Genomic DNA, 18,914 nt, shown 5'->3' with positions numbered 1-18,914 from the left:
TTTTACTTACCTGACATAACCGTAGTTCAGTGTTTCTCTGACAAGGATCAGTAACATTAAGAATCCTGTTCCCTGCACTATTTGGTTACATCATAACCCTTCTGCAGGAGAATATTCTGACTATACAAAGTTGAACTGAGTAAATACCAAAGAAGTTACTGTATTTGCTCAAATTTAAAAATGAATTTGTTTCAGCTTTGCTTACAACCTATTAGCATTTGTTTTCCACAGACATTTAAGTTTTAATCATACAAATACTTGCAGAAAGCAAACTGTAGGGCCTACACTCAAATGTGAAAACATAGAGAATTTTAAAGTTGCATGTGTAAATATTAGCAACCCAAATGGTATGTTTTATATGGGGTGGGTTATTGCTTGAGAAAGTAGGTTGCAAGGTTCCAAAAAAACAATAACACCTTGTCAGAGCCCTAGTACACAGGAAACAAAATAAGCTAGACAAAGATTTAACCTCACCCTTTACAAATCAAATATCCGTGTGAAGGTACTGAGAGAGAAATAAATTTAAACTCTTCATTCAGCCAATAAAACCCTCTGGTGATGACAGAAAATTGCACGCTAGTACATGCAATGCACTTGGCATAAAATTTATATGGGATGGGACACTGCTTCACTCAGCATGGGGAACAGGTTCCCAAAACCCCTTGTGAGAATCCTGGAACAGATGAAATGACGTAAATCAGTCAAAGACCTGATCTCATTCTTTGTAACTGGGACAATCCACGTGCACCTGTGAATGTGATGAGGGAGAATTAACTATAAACTCTCCACTGAGGGAGTAACCCTTGTGGTAGCCTGATTTTTTCTAGGAATGCTAGAAGCTAAATTCATTGAGTAGTTTATTCAATGCACAGTATTTATTCAGCTCTAATGGATAGTGAGCCATGACACACTGGATACCTCTCAGTTTTCCCAACTGGAAAAAAGATAGGAGATGAAATAAGATTAGAGAAGAAAGCAAAGAGAAATGGTGGCATAGTACAAAAAAGGCAAAATACCTTATCCTTTCCTCATCCACTTTTCTCACCATCTGGTCACGGTACAGGACCTGTAAAACTGTCTCTCGTTCCAATTCCTTAAGGAAGTTCAGATTCAGTTCACAGGTCATTTTCCCCACACTTCACTTCCTTTAGAGACTCCTGCACTACACAGTTCTACTATATCCAAGCTGACAGATATGACTGTTGTCTGGAGTATAATATGGCATGCAGGAGGTCTATGAGTTCTTTTATGTGCCTGTGCTCTTATTTCATTGGTGATACATTTCTACTGTGTCATACTCTTGAAGAAAAGAAAAAAAGAGTGTTCATCTCCATGCAAATCATAATTTCCAGAGTGTCTCTGCCCCCTGATGAATACGGTCATTTAGCAGGGTCACAACAGTCTGCTGCCTTTCATATGAAAGTTCTTTTTTTGCTGAGAGTGGCTCCAAAACTGACAATAGCCCAAAGTAAGATTTTATTTGTAATCACCAGGCTGAGGGACCCTTCACACAGAAAAAGGGCATGAAGGAGAGGAAAACAGCTTGTCTTACTTGCCCTCTTGCTTTAGAAATTTCATGGTAGGAAGTAACTAGAATAAAAATAGTATCTTGTTCAGGACCTAGAGAAAAACAAAGATAAAGTGTTATTTTTCCTCATTTCTTCTTCTTCAACATCTCTCTGCTAGCATCTGGGCATTACTCTGTGAAAAACAAACTCTACCGTACACAAACTATACCTTTCACACACTGATTCAGACATGCTGGAGTAACCTGGAGATACTGAACAAGACAGACCATTCTTCAGTCAGCATTACCATCATTCCCACATGTTTCATTAATGCTTAGCTTTCTGCATTAATAGCTTAGAAAAGACTAATTTTGGTGTTGTGCTGATAATGCAAAAAAATCAATCAATTAATAAAAGTAGCTGCCAAGAAAATTCAGAGGCTGCCCTGGGGGCCTCATGATTTGAAGATATATTGGTTATGATATGTGCTCCTTAGCTGACTAGTAGCTGTACATCTCATCTTATGGAAGTGACAAAGCATTAAAAACTTGTAATAAAAGGAGAAAGAGCAACACCCCTTAGAGTTGTTTCTATCAATTATTTATACGTTTTAATAGCTAATGGACCTGTCATCTGAATCATAACTAGCTTCTTTCTGTAGAGGCTAGATAAAAGGTTTTGCACACAGCAGAGCTGCTATCTTTGTTAAACATACACAAACACAAAAAGTCAAGAGGATACAGTTTTATTTCTTGCATTGTGCACAAATAGCTCCTCATCCCAAACTGATGAGTTACTTATGTGCAAACATACAAGAAGCAGGAAAATACAGAAAGAGAAATAGATGAATGTGACACAGAGACCCTTTTTTCTCATCTCAGACCTGACAAACTCACTACACCAAAGATGTCTTTTACATGTCTTATTCATTAAAAAGTAGTATGTAAGGTATCTAGAGAAAGCTCCTAATTTGTCAAGAGTCATAATCTCATTGCAATATGTATGTACAAGTAATATTTATGAAATAATGTATTTATATGGAAAATAGGCTTTATGGACTTTGAGTAAAAATTAGTCACCGGGGTAACGTGTCTCCATGATGACCTATTCAAGCAAGAGGGAGCTGTCACCCCTCCTTAGTCAGCCATCGAGGTAATGCAAGGTTCTATTGTCTACCCTTGCCACACCCCAGAACAATCAACAGAAAACTATCGAAGACAATTGCAAATTATTGAAACCACTTGGAGGTGAAAAGGAACATTATAGGAGGCCGGAAATGACTCTGGGTATGAATAAAGACAAAAGACTGCTTCACTTTAAGAGAAGCAATGTCTATACTATAGCCTATGTCAGCAAAATTTATGTTGCTTGGGGGGGGGGGGGGAGTGGTGGAATCCACCCCCCGCCCCCGAGCGACATAAGTTACACAGACATAAGCACTCATGTGCACAACGCTATGTCGGGGGGAGAGCTTCTGCCACCGACATAGCTTCGGCTGCTCTCAGAGGTGGTTTTTTTATGTTGACAGGAGAGCTCTCTCCTGTTGACATAAAGCGTCGTCACCAGATGCGCCACTGCAGTGCTGTACATATAGAGATAACCAGAGTGTACAGGAAAGCACTCTGTATCCATTCACTGAGGAAAACCCCTGGCAGAGAAGGGTGCTTTCATGAGCATTTGAATGCTGGCTCTTCCGAAACTAGCCAGCTCTGCAACTGACAAACTTGGGGGGGGTGAAATCTACTTTATTAGCTAAGAAAAGTAACTATTAATAAGTGAAGACCCAGGTTCACATTTTATGATTTTGTTTCATATTGTAACCACTTTTTCTACCACTCTCACATTTCTACTTAAATCCCTATTCCTACTTTAATAAATCTTCTTTGGTTTTATAAGCACCCTCAAGTGCTCTGTGATTTACAGGAGCAGTGGTTTAAGGTACAACTGCTAAATTAGGGTATACTGCATCTTTGGGTACAGAGGATTGGAAATTGCTGAGAGTAATCAGTGTCAGGGGCTGGATATTGCAGGGGAACACTTCAAAGGGACTTCGGTGCACCTATTGCTAACCTGCTAAACTAGGGCTGGCATAGTCCAGAGGAGAATGCTTGAGTGGTTGAAGGGCTGGCACAGTCAGGAAGCTAACACCCAGCAACCACAAACAAGACTTCCTCTTGCTGGAGGAGGGGGGCAACAAGATGATTCACAGTTCTGGGTACCTCAAGAACCAGGGGAGAGATAGCTCAGTGGTTTGAGCATTGGCCTGCTAAACCCAGGGTTGTGAGTTCAATCCTTGAGGGGGCCATTTAGGGATCTGGGGCAAAAATTGGGGATTGGTCCTGCTTCAAGCAGGGGGTTGGACTAGATGACCTCCTGAGGTCCCTTCCAACCCTAACCTTCTATGATTCTATAAACCGTGACAACAAAGTTTAAATAAAAACACGCAAGAATTGCTTTGTATCTATGGGACATATTCTGTGGTACTTACTTGTACAAAACTCTCACTGAAATCAAAAAGCATTTGCTTGATGAAACTGCAGAAACTGGCTCTATATGTATAGCTTTCAAAAAACTGAACACAAGAAAAAGTGTGTTATTTTTTAATAATAATGCATATTACTGTTGCATCTGCAGAAGGGAAACAGTTATTGAATCATATTCAGAATATTTGCATATCTTACAAAATCATACTGTTTCTATTAGGTTATAAAGTCTATATTTGGGTTGGTCTGACCTATTCAGGAGAGTTTAAAAGCAGATCAGTTTTGACCCACCTCTATTATTAAAAGGCAATAAAATAAAAATTAGTTTTGAAATCAAGTCTTGAGTGTTTAATCTAAGTATTATAACAGTCTTGGGGTTCATTAAACAACAAACCAAATGAATGAGAAAGGAACAAAACTTTAATAAAACAAACTGGAGAGCATCTCTGGTGATCTACACACAGCCATGTGGTGTTCCCAACCACTGCCTCAAGGGCACATCTCCAAATTCCTATGTTCATAATACTGTCCCTTATGAGGGAGCGTCTCTAAATTATAATCTTCTACAAACATATCTCTATATCTTCCCTGTTAAAGAAAAACAAATTAACTCATATATAACAGCTAACAACTATCTAAAAACACATGCATTAAATTCTAAACCCATCTACTATATTTCCATAAACCCAGTTTGTCAACTACCTAGAGAGGACAGATTACTAGCACATCACTCTCCAGTGAGTCTTTACCACTCACTTTTCCCAAGTAACCTTACTCCAAGCAGGTTAGCAAGTCTCTATGAGTCTTCCAGGAAGTTTAATCTCACACTCTGATCTTCTGAGGATCAGCCTTTCATTAGAGTCTGAGTTGTTCACTTGTTCTTTGACAGTTGCTCCTTTGTGCATCAAAGGATCAGTCACATGGGAAATGCCAGAGTCCACATCAGCTGTCAATGTTGTGGAACCTTCTGGGATTAATCATACATCCCTTCAATTATGTCAAAATGTGTCCACCTGGTCTGTCTCGACTACATAAAACCTTGGATGCAGCTGTTCTTTAATGGCACCCCTTTGGCCCCAAGTATCAGAGGTGTGATTCCTCAGGTACACTCTATCACCTGGGTTAAGAGATGGGAGATCACAGGCCCTTTTGTCAAAATAATATTTCCGCTTCCACTTCTGATTTCCTTTCATCTTCTGTACGGTTGCACTGTTATGAGATTTCAGCAGGTCATCAGTAATTGGTAAATTAGATCTGATCTTTCTTGCCATTAACAACTGAGCTAGAGAAAAGCCATTCTCCAGGGGTGTACTTTGGTAACCAATAGTGCTTTATATAAATCACCCCCCACCGTCAAAAGTCTTTTTCATAAGATTCTTTACTGTCTCTATAAACATTTCCTAAAGTCCATTTGATTGGGATTTTCATCACAAAACATCAAATCCAAATTATCCCCAATCTCTGGCAAATTGCCTAAAATCTGCACTGAAAAATTGTGGCCCATTATTACTAAAGACTTCATCTGGAATTCCATGTTTGGAGAAGATTCTCTTCAAGCCGGCTATCACTAATTTATTATTAGTACTGTGCAGTGTGCAAATTTCTGGATACAGAGAATAATAATCTGTGACTATTAAATAATCCTTTGATTGTCAGGGAAATATATCAGTACCAACCTTCTAATAAAGCCTTTGTGGAACTGGATGCATTTGACTTTTCTGCATTTGAGATCTGCAGCATTTTGCAAAATGATTATTTCCCCCACATTTATGACAATATCCTAAAGGCAATACACTGTTTCTGACCTGTGACAGGTTCGGTCTGAGAGAACCCCTTGGGACTGTCACCTGATGTGCTGAAATTACCTCTGAGCCCATTTTCCCTGAGGGCTTGGAACTCCAGAACCCTGTCTTGTTGAGCCAGACACGCTAGTCTACTGCAACAGAGACCCAGGTCTGAACCACGCCCCCAAAGCTGCAGGCTTTAACTGAAAACCACTTAGCAGGTTACCTATCTCCAGCATCCAGACACCCAATTCCCAATGAGATTCAAACCCCAATAAATCTGTTTTACTCTGTATAAAGCTTATAGGATAAACTCATGAATTATCCGCCCTCTATAATACTGATAGAGAGATATGCACAGCTGTTTGCTCCCCCAGGTATTAATCACTTACTCTGGGTTTGTTAATAAACAAAAGTGATTTTATTAAGTATAAAAATAGGATTCAAGTGGTTTCAAGTAATAACAGACAGAACAAAGTAAGTTCCCAAGCAAAATAAAACAAAACATGCAAGTCTAAGCCTAATAGATTTAAGAAACTGAATACAGGTAAATCTCACCCTCAGAGATGTTCCAATAAGCTTCTTTCACAAACTAGACTCCTTCTTAGTCTGGGCCCAATCCTTTCCCTGGTACAGTTCTTGTTAGTTCCAGCTCAGATGGTAACTAGGGGTTTTCTCATGACTGGCAGCCCCCTTTGTTCTGTTCCACACTCTTTTATAGCTTTGGCACAAGGTGGGAACCCTTTGTCTCTCTCTGAGTTCTCACCCTTCCTTCTAAATGGAAAAGTACCAGGTTTAAGATGGATTCCAGTATCATGTGACATTATTCACTGGCTGGAATCCACGTATACAGGAAGGCTTACAAGTAAACAGAGCCATTTACAACCAATTGTCCTAGTTAATGGGAGCCATCAAGATTCCAAGCCACCATTAATGGCCCACACTTTGCATAGTTACAATAGAGTAATAAGAAAAGGAGTACTTGTAGCACCTTAGAGACTAACCAATTTATTTGAGCATGAGCTTTCGTGAGCTACAGCTCACTTCATCAGATGTATACCGTGGAAACTGCAGCAGACTTTATATACACACAGAGATCATGAAACAATACCTCCTCCCACCCCACTGTCCTGCTGGTAATAGCTTATCTAAAGTGATCATCAGGTGGGCCATTTCCAGCACAAATCCAGGTTTTCTCACCCTCCACCCCCCCACACAAATTCACTCTCCTGCTGGTGCTAGCCCATCCAAAGTGACAACTCTTTACATAATCAAGTCGGGCTATTTCCTGCATAAATCCAGGTTTTCTCACATCCCCCCCACCCCCATACACACACAAACTCACTCTCCTGCTGGTAATAGCTCATCTAAACTGACCACTCTCCAAGTTTAAATCCAAGTTAAACCAGAACATCTGGGGGGGGGGTAGGAAAAAACAAGAGGAAACAGGCTACCTTGCATAATGACTTAGCCACTCCCAGTCTCTATTTAAGCCTAAATTAATAGTATCCAATTTGCAAATGAATTCCAATTCAGCAGTTTCTCGCTGGAGTCTGGATTTGAAGTTTTTTTGTTTTAAGATAGCGACCTTCATGTCTGTGATTGCGTGACCAGAGAGATTGAAGTGTTCTCCGACTGGTTTATGAATGTTATAATTCTTGACATCTGATTTGTGTCCATTTATTCTTTTACGTAGAGACTGTCCAGTTTGACCAATGTACATGGCAGAGGGGCATTGCTGGCACATGATGGCATATATCACATTGGTGGATGTGCAGGTGAACGAGCCTCTGATAGTGTGGCTGATGTTATTAGGCCCTGTGATGGTGTCCCCTGAATAGATATGTGGGCACAATTGGCAACGGGCTTTGTTGCAAGGATAAGTTCCTGGGTTAGTGGTTCTGTTGTGTGGTATGTGGTTGTTGGTGAGTATTTGCTTCAGGTTGCGGGGCTGTCTGTAGGCAAGGACTGGCCTGTCTCCCAAGACTTGTGAGAGTGTTGGGTCATCCTTCAGGATAGGTTGGAGATCCTTAATAATGCGTTGGAGGGGTTTTAGTTGGGGGCTGAAGGTGACCGCTAGTGGCGTTCTGTTATTTTCTTTGTTAGGCCTGTCCTGTAGTAGGTAACTTCTGGGAACTCTTCTGGCTCTATCAATCTGTTTCTTTACTTCTGCAGGTGGGTATTGTAGTTGTAAGAAAGCTTGACAGAGATCTTGTAGGTGTTTGTCTCTGTCTGAGGGGTTGGAGCAAATGCGGTTGTATCGCAGAGCTTGGCTGTAGACGATGGATCGTGTGGTGTGGTCAGGGTGAAAGCTGGAGGCATGCAGGTAGGAATAGCGGTCAGTAGGTTTCCGGTATAGGGTGGTGTTTATGAGGCCATTTTTTATTAGCACTGTAGTGTCCAGGAAGTGGATCTCTTGTGTGGACTGGACCAGGCTGAGGTTGGTGGTGGGATGGAAATTGTTGAAATCATGGTGGAATTCCTCAAGGGCTTCTTTTCCATGGGTCCAGATGATGAAGATGTCATCAATATAGCACAAGTAGAGTAGGGGCTTTAGGGGATGAGAGCTGAGGAAGCGTTGTTCTAAATCAGCCATAAAAATGTTGGCATACTGTGGGGCCATGCGGGTACCCGTAGCAGTGCCGCTGATCTGAAGGTATACAGTGTCCCCAAATGTGAAATAGTTATGGGTAAGGACAAAGTCACAAAGTTCAGCCACCAGGTTAGCCGTGACATTATCGGGGATAGTGTTCTTGACGGCTTGTAGTCCATCTTTGTGTGGAATGTTGGTGTAGAGGGCTTCTACATCCATAGTAGCCAGGATGGTGTTATCAGGAAGATCACCGATGGATTGAAGTTTCTTCTAGCTTCAGATACAAGAATGATACATTCATACCAATAGGATGAACACACTTAGTAGATTATAAGCTTTGCAATGATACCTTACAAGAGACCTTTTGCATAAAGCATATTCCAGTTACATTATATTTATACTCATAAGCATATTTCCATAAACATATGGAGTGCAACATCACAGGGCCATACTGTGATCCACAGCTTCCTTATGAGCATCTGTAACCAGTCTTCCCCGTAGCAATGGTTTTCACAGCGAGTAGTTCCACTCTGATTTGACCTATTCTGGCTCTATTCTTTTGCACTTAGTACATGGATAACCCTTTCTGATGAATTCTGCTCTTTGGTTTGTTGTTTCACAGTTTCTGCTGCCCTGCATATTTGGAGAGCTTTTTCTAACGTTAAGTCTCCTTCAGGTAGCAGTCTCTCTCTTAACACATAGTCTTTAATGTAAAAATGAGTCTATTTCTGACCAGAGACTCTGTTGGCTCACCAAAGTCACAGGTTTTACTGAGTTTCCTTAATTTTGTGACATATTGCTCTATGGTGTCATCAGTTTTTTCATGCATGTAAAAAATGTCTCTCTTAAATATTTCATTCCTTTTTGGCATGCAATTTTCTCAAGTTTAGTCAGTATCTTGCTCATCTTCATGCTTTCACCTTCTTCAAACATAAAGTTGTTATAAATATCCAATGCTTCCTCCCCAACAACATACAAAAAGATTGATGATTTCACTTTATCATTTTTTTCTCTGCCCTGATGGCTGCTAAATAAATTCAAATCTCTGTCTGATATTTTTTTCAGTTCTCTGCAACATTGCCTGACAATTGCAGACTGGATGGAGGTTGCAACATGTCCATTTTTGGCTTTTTCCCCCCTTCTTAAGCTAGTCAAGTTCTACTGTGATCATCAAATACAAGCAAAAGCCTCTGTGCCCGGTGCTCAACGTGTTTCTCTTGTGCCTACCTTTGTCTCTGCTTTCAGTTGCAAACTCAGGAGTCAACTTCAAAATCACTGCACTTCCCTTATCTTTCAACTCTTCTGACACCATGTAACTATCTTTGGGTTCATTAAACAGCAAACCAAATGAATGAGAAAGGAATAAAACTTTAACAAAACAAACTAGACAGCATAATTGGTGAACTGCAGCACACAGCCATGGCATGCGATATTCCCAACCCTCACCTCCAGGGCACATCTCCAAATTCCTATGTTCATAATACTATCCCTTACGAAGGAGTGTCTCTAAATTATCATGTTCTACAAACATATCTCTACAGGTATTAAATACACGGGGCCAGATCTTTCACTAGTATAGATGGGTGTAGTTTTATTGAAATTAATGAAATTACACTAATTTACACGAGCTGAAGATCTGACTCATTATCTGTATGTTTTGTTTCAAGTATCAGAGAGTCCACATTGCCAATTTATTTGCGCATATCTACAGCTATTTTATGTTTTTATATGTGTGTTTTACATCCAAACTGTCAAGGATGGGCAGCAGCCATCACAGGCTGGGGGAGACTGTGCCTCCCCAAACAGCAAGGCGTGGCCCCACTCATGCTCTGCCCCCAGCCCCTCCCTCCTGCTTCCCGCTCCACTGCCATGGCTGGAGTCCAGCCTCCCTCTGGGGAGGGACTTGGGCCGCATCGCCATCCCGGTGCTCCGGGGCTGCGGGGGGGAGCTAGCCTGGGACGGGTGCCGGTGGCTGTGGTGGGGGCTCTGGTGGAGGGGGTGCGGAAGAGGCGGGGCCTTGGCTGGAAGGGGTGGGGCTGGAGACTAGCCTCCCCCCAGCTGGCAGTTCATGCACCACCCATGCTGTCAGGCTAACTCAACTTTATCCACCTAATTTTGCAAAAGAAGGCAGGAGGAGATGCTGCTTTTTATATCCAGACAGTAGCTTTGTATATGCTCCTCCTTTTGCGTTCTTTTGATAAAATCCTTTGATGACAAAAAACTGACAGATTTTCACATAGAAAACTGTTAAAGAAAAAAAAGATATAACATGAATTTCCGGTGGAAACAGAGGAGGCAAAGATATGAATAATCGTATTTTATTTCCTCACCAATTACATTTTCACCGGAAGTTACTAAAACACATTGAAAGCCACAGCAATTATGAATTCTCACAACATAGGCCATTTTCAAAGACATGTACAACCACGGCTCAAGTTGATCTTTCACTACAGTCATTTCTTTAAGGCTCTGCTCTTTTGGAGTCTGATCCTCCCAGGTACTGAGTCCCTCTTAAGTGGTGCTGAGAGGCCTCAACTCCCACTGAAGTGAGGAGGCATGCAGCACCACACAGCATCAGGCCCCCAGAGAATCTGTGAGCAGTGCCTTCTATTTCTCTAGGATTGATTTGAAAAGCTAATATTGTTACAATGTCCTCAATAAATCTGAAGGCAAAATTCTGAGGCATGTCATTTGGAGACTAGCAAATTCCACAGAAGTGATTAGCAGTGGGACGAAGCAAAACCCATCTCAAAGGGTTAATATTAATACACGGCTAATAAGAGCAACACCTACAGTTAGCAAATAAATAAATGAATAGTTATGTTATTTCCCATCCCCTCCATATTTTTAAAAACAAAATGGTTTTCCCACGGGTCTACAAAATGCCACACACAGAATGAAAGATTTCGGGCCCATTTTGTGAAACAGCTTTTTGACAGCAGCTATTTCTGAACAGTACATAACAAGCTGATAATGGGAAGTATAGAGAATCCTTTTTAGAGATTCACAGAATAGTTTATTTGTACACAAATAGTGATATTTTCAAGGATTTGTATTTGTACAAATACAAAATAATAATCGGCCAAATTCTGGCTAAATTCCCGTTTAAGTACATGGGAGTTTAGCCTGAATAAAGACTGAGGCCCAGATCCTCAGGGGTATTTAGGCTCCTAATTTTTCCACTGATTTCCCTGCAAGTTGGGAGCTAGATACCTTTGTGGATCTGGGCCTCAGCAAACAATTGAATAAAGACATTCGGAGATGGCCCAAAATAAGTACTTAGAATACCACCATTCAGCAACAATGGATTTGCTGCTGCTACTCAGATTCTGTGCACAGTAAAAATAAAAAAAAAAATGGGGCAATTGTACATTCAGTTCTGATCTCCTGAGATATAAATTATAACATCTGGCAACATTTAAAACATACAGAACCAAACCATGGCTAGGTCTGATTGGGGGTCAAACTGAGAAGAAAGGGCCCAGAATCATTTCCCTCCCCATGCCCCTATGCAGGTGTCAGCCACAGTCCCAGTTCTTGCATTCTGAGAGGTTCTGGAGAGTCTAGTGCAGTGGTAGCACCAGATTTCCCAAAAGGGATCAGGGCTAGGGATGCATGGCCAAGCTGAATTAGCACGGAGGGAGTGCCTGTTGCACCTAGCCCAGTGAGCCAAAATGCCTCTGGTGACTCCCACTGCTATGCGACCCCACCCCACAAATACAGACTGTGGCTTAAAAGCCACAACACAGCCAATAGCTTTACACAGCTTGGATGGAGGTTGGCTTGAATCATAAAAATGTAGGACTTCAAGAATTTATATAGTCCATCCCCCTGTGCTGAGACAGTACTATGAACACCTTGACCATCCCTGACAGATGTTTGTCTAATCTGTGCTTAAAAACCTCCTGCGATGAAGATTCCACAACCTCTCTTGGTAGCCTCTTCCAGTGTATATGTATAGTTGAAAAGCTTTTCTTAATATCTAACCTAAATCACCGTTGCTGCTGACTAAGCCCATTACTTCTTGTCCTACCTTCAATGGACATGCAGAACAATTGATCACCTCTTTAGAACAGCTCTTAACATATTTGAAGACTGTTATCAGGTCCCCCCCAGTCTTCTTTTTTCTAAGACTAAATATACACGGTTTTTAAATTTTTATAAAATCTGTATTGTGTTATACTTTGACTATTTTTCCCTACTCGTGAAAAGACAGAGTCAGGCAATCTTTGTTGCTCTGGCAATTTTCTTGTTTTTTGTTGTTCAATTATGTGTAAGCAAGGTCTGAATGAGCTCTCCCCTGACATCTGGTGATCAGCAGGGGAATAGGACTTCTGAAGCCAATCTTGTTTGCATGGACACACCCACTCAGTCTAGCTGTGCAGCATGACCCCAGAGAGAGATGAGCCCCTCCAAACACCACAGTGGACAGAGCCCGGGAGCTCTGAGCCCACCCCCCAGAGGGTCAGGTGTGGCACAGGAAGTATAAAGGCCCGACCCCAGAGCTCACTGAGAGAGCAGCCGCTCGGGAAACCAGACGCCTCTAGCCTATCTCCCAGTTGAGAAGCCCCAGCGACCTGCGGCAAATTCAAGGGCTGGCTGAGCCTGCCCCAGGCCAGCTACCCAGAGGAGTGGCCGAGCCTGCCCTGCACCAGGGATCCTGAGGAACTCACGGTGTTGGTACCCCCTGAGGACACCACCCTGATCCATGTACCTCAAGACGGGGAGTCCAGAAGTAGCCCGGGGGCAGCTGACCCTAGTCTGGCTGTAGCACTGCCAGAACCCATATCAGTGTGTTGCGGCCAGGATCCCCACTGACGCAGTGGTGGGTCTTCTGCTGCTGCAGAAATAACTGAGCACTGAAAGCTGTGTTAAGTGGTGGGACCTCAAGACATCTCAGAGGGTGTGGTGGAGCAGTGAGCAAGTGGCTGTGGGAACAAGAAAGCTGTCTTCTCCCCACAAAGGTGAAAGATGAACTCATGCAAAATCACCTCTGAACGCTGGGTCTCCACTGACCAAGGACAACAACTGCAAGTGGAGTGTGACGGAGGGAGGGGGACATTAAAGGAACTTTTGTTGATGGACTTAAGAACCTGAGACAGAAGACACTGCCCAATGTACTCTGGGATGGGTGTTTTGCTCATGGTCTTATGCTTATGAATCCTGCTTGTGCCATTTTCCCAAGATAATGCTGTGTTACTTTCCCCCTTTATATTAAAAGTTTCTTATCTACACACAGACTCTGTGCTTCTCGGAGGGGAAGTATTGCCTCGTAGAGGTGCCCAAGAGGTGGTGTGTACTTTTCCTAGGTTATTGGGTGGGGACTTGAGCAAGTTTTGTGTTGTATTGTTAAAAAGGAACCCCCAGATCAGCAGTTCTCAAACTTTGTTGCACCGTGACCCCCTTCTGACAACAAAAATTAATACATGACCCCAGGAGGGGGGACCGAAGCCTGAGCCTGCCCAAGTCCTGCCACTCTGGGCGTGAGGGCCCAAGCTGAAGCCCCAGGCCTCAGCAAGTCTAACACCAGCCCTGGCGACCCCATTAAAATGAGGTCATGACCCACTTTGGGGTCCCGAACCACAGTTTGAAAACCGCTGCCCTAGATATTGCACCCAGCCCTGTAACTTCCGACTCCACCTGGAAGAAGGGTTACATACCTAATTTTCTATAAATGTTCTAAGCTAGTTTAGAATCACAGTTAGGGAGTTTAGAGGGTAAACAAAGTGCCCTTATGGGGGCAAAGCTTCATGCCTCACAATCACCAGATTTTGTAATTATTTTGCAGATGTGGTCAAATTGGATGGAACAGGTGATTACTTTTGTAACAGTAGAGAAGAGCTTTTTTGAATCACTGAAGTTACCTGCATCAGACCTATTCTTAGGAGAAATCAAGAAATGATATTTTTAATAACGACTGTTCCTCAGGAGTCACAGGAAAAAAAAAATCTTACAAAATCTTCAGATACCTTCCTTCATTACATGCCTTCTGGGAAAATCCATCTAGCTAGCTTAGAGTTTTATACTGCCCTCATCATTATAATGCTTGAGCACCTTCTGTGTAGACTCAATAGCAAGGTTCCTAATAAACTTCATGGTTCCTCTCCCTTTTTATGGTATAAACACTTTGATTAAGATAGGGTTATGGTTTTGTTTGTTTGATTTGTTAATTTTGAGGCCGGGGGACTTTCCAGGGGCATTCCTAAACTTGTGTGAGGAAATGATACAGGGCCAATGTACACAGCTCTATGCCTTTCTCCTTTGCAGCATCCAGTGCTGGGTTCAGACTACGGAATCTTTGGAGCACTCTGAGCTCTGGCAATTTTGAGCTGGAGAGCAGCACATTGGTAGCAGTAGGGAAGCTGTCACAAGTTAGAGCAGCCCAGAATCCAGGAGGTCCAAATGTCTATAATATGATAGAGCTAGGTCTCATCCGCTTTCACAGAATGCTTTTTGGAACGCATATGCCGTATGAACTCGGCTATGCGGTCCACAGCCATCACTCTAACAACTAAACCACATTCTGATCACAAAGTCAGGAACAGAGCCAGAAATACTGATTCCCAGTATTCCACTGCTCTACCACATATAGTTGCCATTTTGTCACAGACAAAGGGTGTATCATGTTCCTGTCTATGGACTGGTCCACCTAAAAGATAACAACTTAGTTCTGCTACATTACTCCATTAGCCCAAGAGGACTGCAATGTGGATCTGGAAGTTCTGCGTACAACCTTTGCTGATGACCAGCCATTCAGGAAAATATAATATATGCTCACATAATTACAGGCTATAGCATAATGTATACATACAAGTGGGCACGATTAAGTTTGCATGAGTAACTTTACTTCTGCCATTTCTTAATCTTTCAGTATTTGACTTTGCAACTTTACCCTTCTCTTAAGGTTGCTTGTTTGCATGTAACATATATAAAGACTCTCTCTTAAATTACTACTTGTTTGGGGGCTGGATGCCACTAGGCACTGCTAATAAACCAGAGATCTTTTTGCTAATAGGTCACCAGTCTGAACTCAGACAAGCTCAGTAGGAGTAAAAATTGGGGTCTTTCTAAATTAAAATCCTCAGATGAAAGGCAAAGTATTTTATTATCATCTTTATTATTATTTATAATAAACAACACCTAAATATTGTGGTGATATATGGGATAATAGTATATGATTGTATATGAACATTTTTGTTTAATTTTAAATTACTCAGATATTTTCATTGTGAGATCTATGAATAACATTTCCAATTCCTATAGCCACATTTATTTTTTGGTTTTGGTTGTGACACTGAATCAAATACATACAAAATAATCTGTGAAAATGAGGTCCTGATTTGAGATAATTTGACTATTAGATCCATTAATTTAAAAGAGAGACGTGGCATATCTATAATAGAAACTCAGAGTAATGCTATTTCCTGGAAAAAAAACATGCAAATCACAAATGCTAATGGACTTTATGGCAGTTGCCTCTCATACAAATACCAATCAAATTAATTAATTAGAACTCACTTGACAAGCAGAATTATGAAAAAAAAATTTGCACTATCGGACTGCAACATTTTAATTTTCATGTAGATATAGAATGTTTTCCCATAACAATGTCTTTTGTGTTGTAAAAGGAAATATTTTGCTTGCACTTGTCTCTTGTAGTATTAATATCATCCTACTCAAGTTTATCCAGTAAAAGAGATTACTTCACAACAAATCACTTCCAGTTCAAGTTCCAGCTCCAAGTCTTTCCACAAATCCTTTAAAAACTAAGCAACATTGTTTAAGCAAAAAATCCATTTCTCCTTGCTGTGTTAGATAAAACAGATTGAAAATATCCCTTACCTTTTCAGCTGCCACAGAAGAAAGAGATGTGGAAGTGAACTGTTGGAGATTGAGGAGGTCACTTCTTCTTTACTGAAAAAAATTGATTTTCTCCCCACTCTTTTCCTTCCTGCAAGGGCCAAAATTGGAGTAAAACATCTGTAGAGGGTGATCCTGTGGCAGCCAACAAGGACCTGGCTCAGGGGATGGTTGCTACTGCTGCCACAGGCTCCAAAACACTGCTGTTCCTGGGAGCAAAGCAGAGACTAGTGACCAAACGGAAGTTATTAGCTTCTTTAAAATTTTAAAAAGAGGTTTCACCGTGTGAAAATGCAATGCTGTATTAATCAAAATGTGCTTACGGCCTCCAAGCCACCCACAGGAAGCGTAGTGGCTATGCTTTCTTAGACTTCCGAATGATTTTGCTTTCTGAAGAATAGATTTGCAAAAACTGCAAACCTCAACCTCCCCAGAGAGACTGAAAAACGCTGGTAAAGTGAGCAGGCCCTTTACTGGAAACAAGATAGCCTGGTTTCCTTTCCAGTCAGCTGCAGATCACAAAGCATGACAGATAGATAGACAATATGAACTTTCCTGAATGAACACCTATGAAAAGTAGAAATGAACCTTGTTGCGGTCCAAATACAAGACAGCACAAAGCTTTAAGCAAGCAAGCAGGCTGGTCTGCCAACGGGCTGCTCCTGTCAGCTTTCCACCCTCTCCTTTATTCTCTCTCTCCCCCCGCGCATTACATTCTCCAACAGATAAAAGGAATACACTGGCTTTGTTTAACATTCTTATTTACCAATTTCTATCTACCGCATTCCTTGCTCTCGGGTCTTGAGCCCAGTCCTGGGAGGCTTCCCACGGTTCATGTCATCTGGGCGAGATTCCAAGGTTTATGCCCTTGAGAGGAGCCGTGTGTGCACTGCTCCTACACAACACTCCAGGTGTGCCCTGAATGTTGCCAAGTGCATGAACCTTGCATGAATGCTACAGAACCTAACTCACCAAGAATGAGTCTGGAATCAGATGCAAATCAAAAATTCATGGATGTCTGGATTGGGGATTCCAGTCCAACCAGTTACAGAGATAGGCGGAGTATCTGCATCCAAACTTCTTCAGATTCTGGGAGGGGGTATTGAGCCTCTTTTTCCAGGTCAAGCTCATCTCTAGTTTAAAGGAGCAGTTATTTCTGGGTCAAACACAACATATAAAATAGGACAACAGGGTTCTTTTTATTTCTTAGATCTCTTGAAAAATGGCATTATCAGTACAAAGTCTATAAAGCATTGCCATCCACATGGCAAAATGAAGCAGCTCGTGTGACTCTTTAATTGCATAGCTCTACTAACCCAATAGGTTCAAATAGCTTGTGCTTAACTTTAAGCATGTCAGTAGTCTCACTTAGGTAACAAGAACTGCTCTTGTGCATAAAGATAAGCCCATGAGGAACTATTTGCAGGATTTGGGCCTTCGTCTTTACTACAGGGACCTTTGTCTTTACTCCGGTGACGTTCTTATTGGAGTAAAGACTTATTGGCAGTCTTGCCATCCAACCTTAAACATTAAAAAATGAGTTGGGTCCCCCAAAATAATGATAGTTATTTTTAATCTCATGATTTTTAAGACAAATGTTGGATTCTTTTTGTCTTTTGGTTTTTGAGCCTGTAAGATCCACTCGGGTCATGTTTTCAAGCTTTCCTCAACAGCCATGAAGACCAGACACATTCCCCCACCTCCACTTTTTTTTTAAAATGAAAGCTGAGATTCTTATGTGGGAGACTTGAGATGAAATCACAAGAGTTGACATCTCTGGATCTGTTATGATTCCATCATATCTCAGCATCTTCCATCCAAAGCCTCTGATGTGCTTTATCAACATAAAAACTCACACCACCTCTGGGGGAAAAACTACTTGGGCACCCCGGCAGGATTTGAGGCCAGACACAAAGGGCCAAGTTGCATGGGGGTGCAAACCAGAGAACAATCAGCACAGATGTGTTTGGGGATAAGTCACAATGGGGAGAACTCCAAACACATCTCACTAAGACCAACCTTGCCACCAGTGCCCGCTGGATTTTTTAAAAAAACTTTTCATTAAGGCAAAGTTACCACCCGTCTGTTACTATTCCGGGCTCCGGACCAGGGTAGCAGTCACAGAACCGGGATCCGGCTCGCCGGCTGAGGAGCCCCCCCCCAACCTCCGAGCACACTAGAAGGGGCGACCACATTGCTAAAAAGCTGGCCCCTCCGTGGCACCGCTCTGGCGGAGATCCGTGGAGTGAGAGTTTCTCCCAGGCCAGGCCGCGCATTACTGCCCCACTCCTGCAGCCGGGGCCCGGGCAATGCAGAGTCCTGCGGATGGCGGGAGCTGCGCCAGCTGCCGGGCGGGCGGGCGGGCGGGCCGGCCGGGGCCAGCCTGGGCACATGGCCAACGGGTCCCGGGAGCGGGCAGCGAGGCTCGCGCCACGCCTTGGCAGACCCAGCCCAGCTGGGCCCACCCTCTGCCGGGCCTATGGGTAACTCAGGAGGGGGTCCGGGTTCCCGTGGAAACCGACAACGACGCCCCCTTGTCACGTGGGAGGCGCTGGGCGGGGCCAAGCGCTGACTGACTGCTGTCACGAGATTAGGCTGTGGGGTGGGGAGGAAACGGCGCCTTTCCGGGCACCAACGTATCCCAGCATGCACCGCCCTGCCTGTTGCTATAGCTGGGGAAAGGCGC

At 42.6% G+C, this 18,914-nt stretch overlaps 1 protein-coding gene across 7 annotated transcripts in view; it reads right to left on the bottom strand.

Annotated features, from left to right (window-relative positions):
- SYTL3 (synaptotagmin like 3) overlaps positions 1 to 18,587 on the bottom strand; it is a 71,462-nt gene extending 52,875 nt beyond the window's left edge. The window contains exons 1-4 of one of the 7 annotated variants that reach the window (XR_012667702.1): positions 18,248 to 18,587; positions 17,201 to 17,384; positions 16,211 to 16,437; positions 1,017 to 1,620 (exon numbers count right to left, since the gene is read on the bottom strand). Coding sequence is in view for 6 of the 7 variants with exons in the window: in XM_075126837.1 (XP_074982938.1) it covers positions 1,017 to 1,126 (110 nt within the window). In the remaining variant the exon portion in view is untranslated. The remainder of the gene's footprint in view (positions 1 to 1,016; positions 1,621 to 16,210; positions 16,438 to 17,200; positions 17,385 to 18,247) is intronic. The other 6 variants (XM_075126837.1, XM_075126840.1, XM_048844137.2 and 3 more) reach the window with 6 other exon arrangements.
- Positions 18,588 to 18,914: the final 327 nt, after the last annotated feature.

This window comes from Caretta caretta, chromosome 3, assembly GCF_965140235.1.
Source record: "Caretta caretta isolate rCarCar2 chromosome 3, rCarCar1.hap1, whole genome shotgun sequence".
Taxonomy (NCBI): domain Eukaryota; kingdom Metazoa; phylum Chordata; order Testudines; family Cheloniidae; genus Caretta; species Caretta caretta.
Note: the sequence above shows the minus strand (reverse complement) of the source record. Positions and strands in the feature narration are given on the sequence as shown.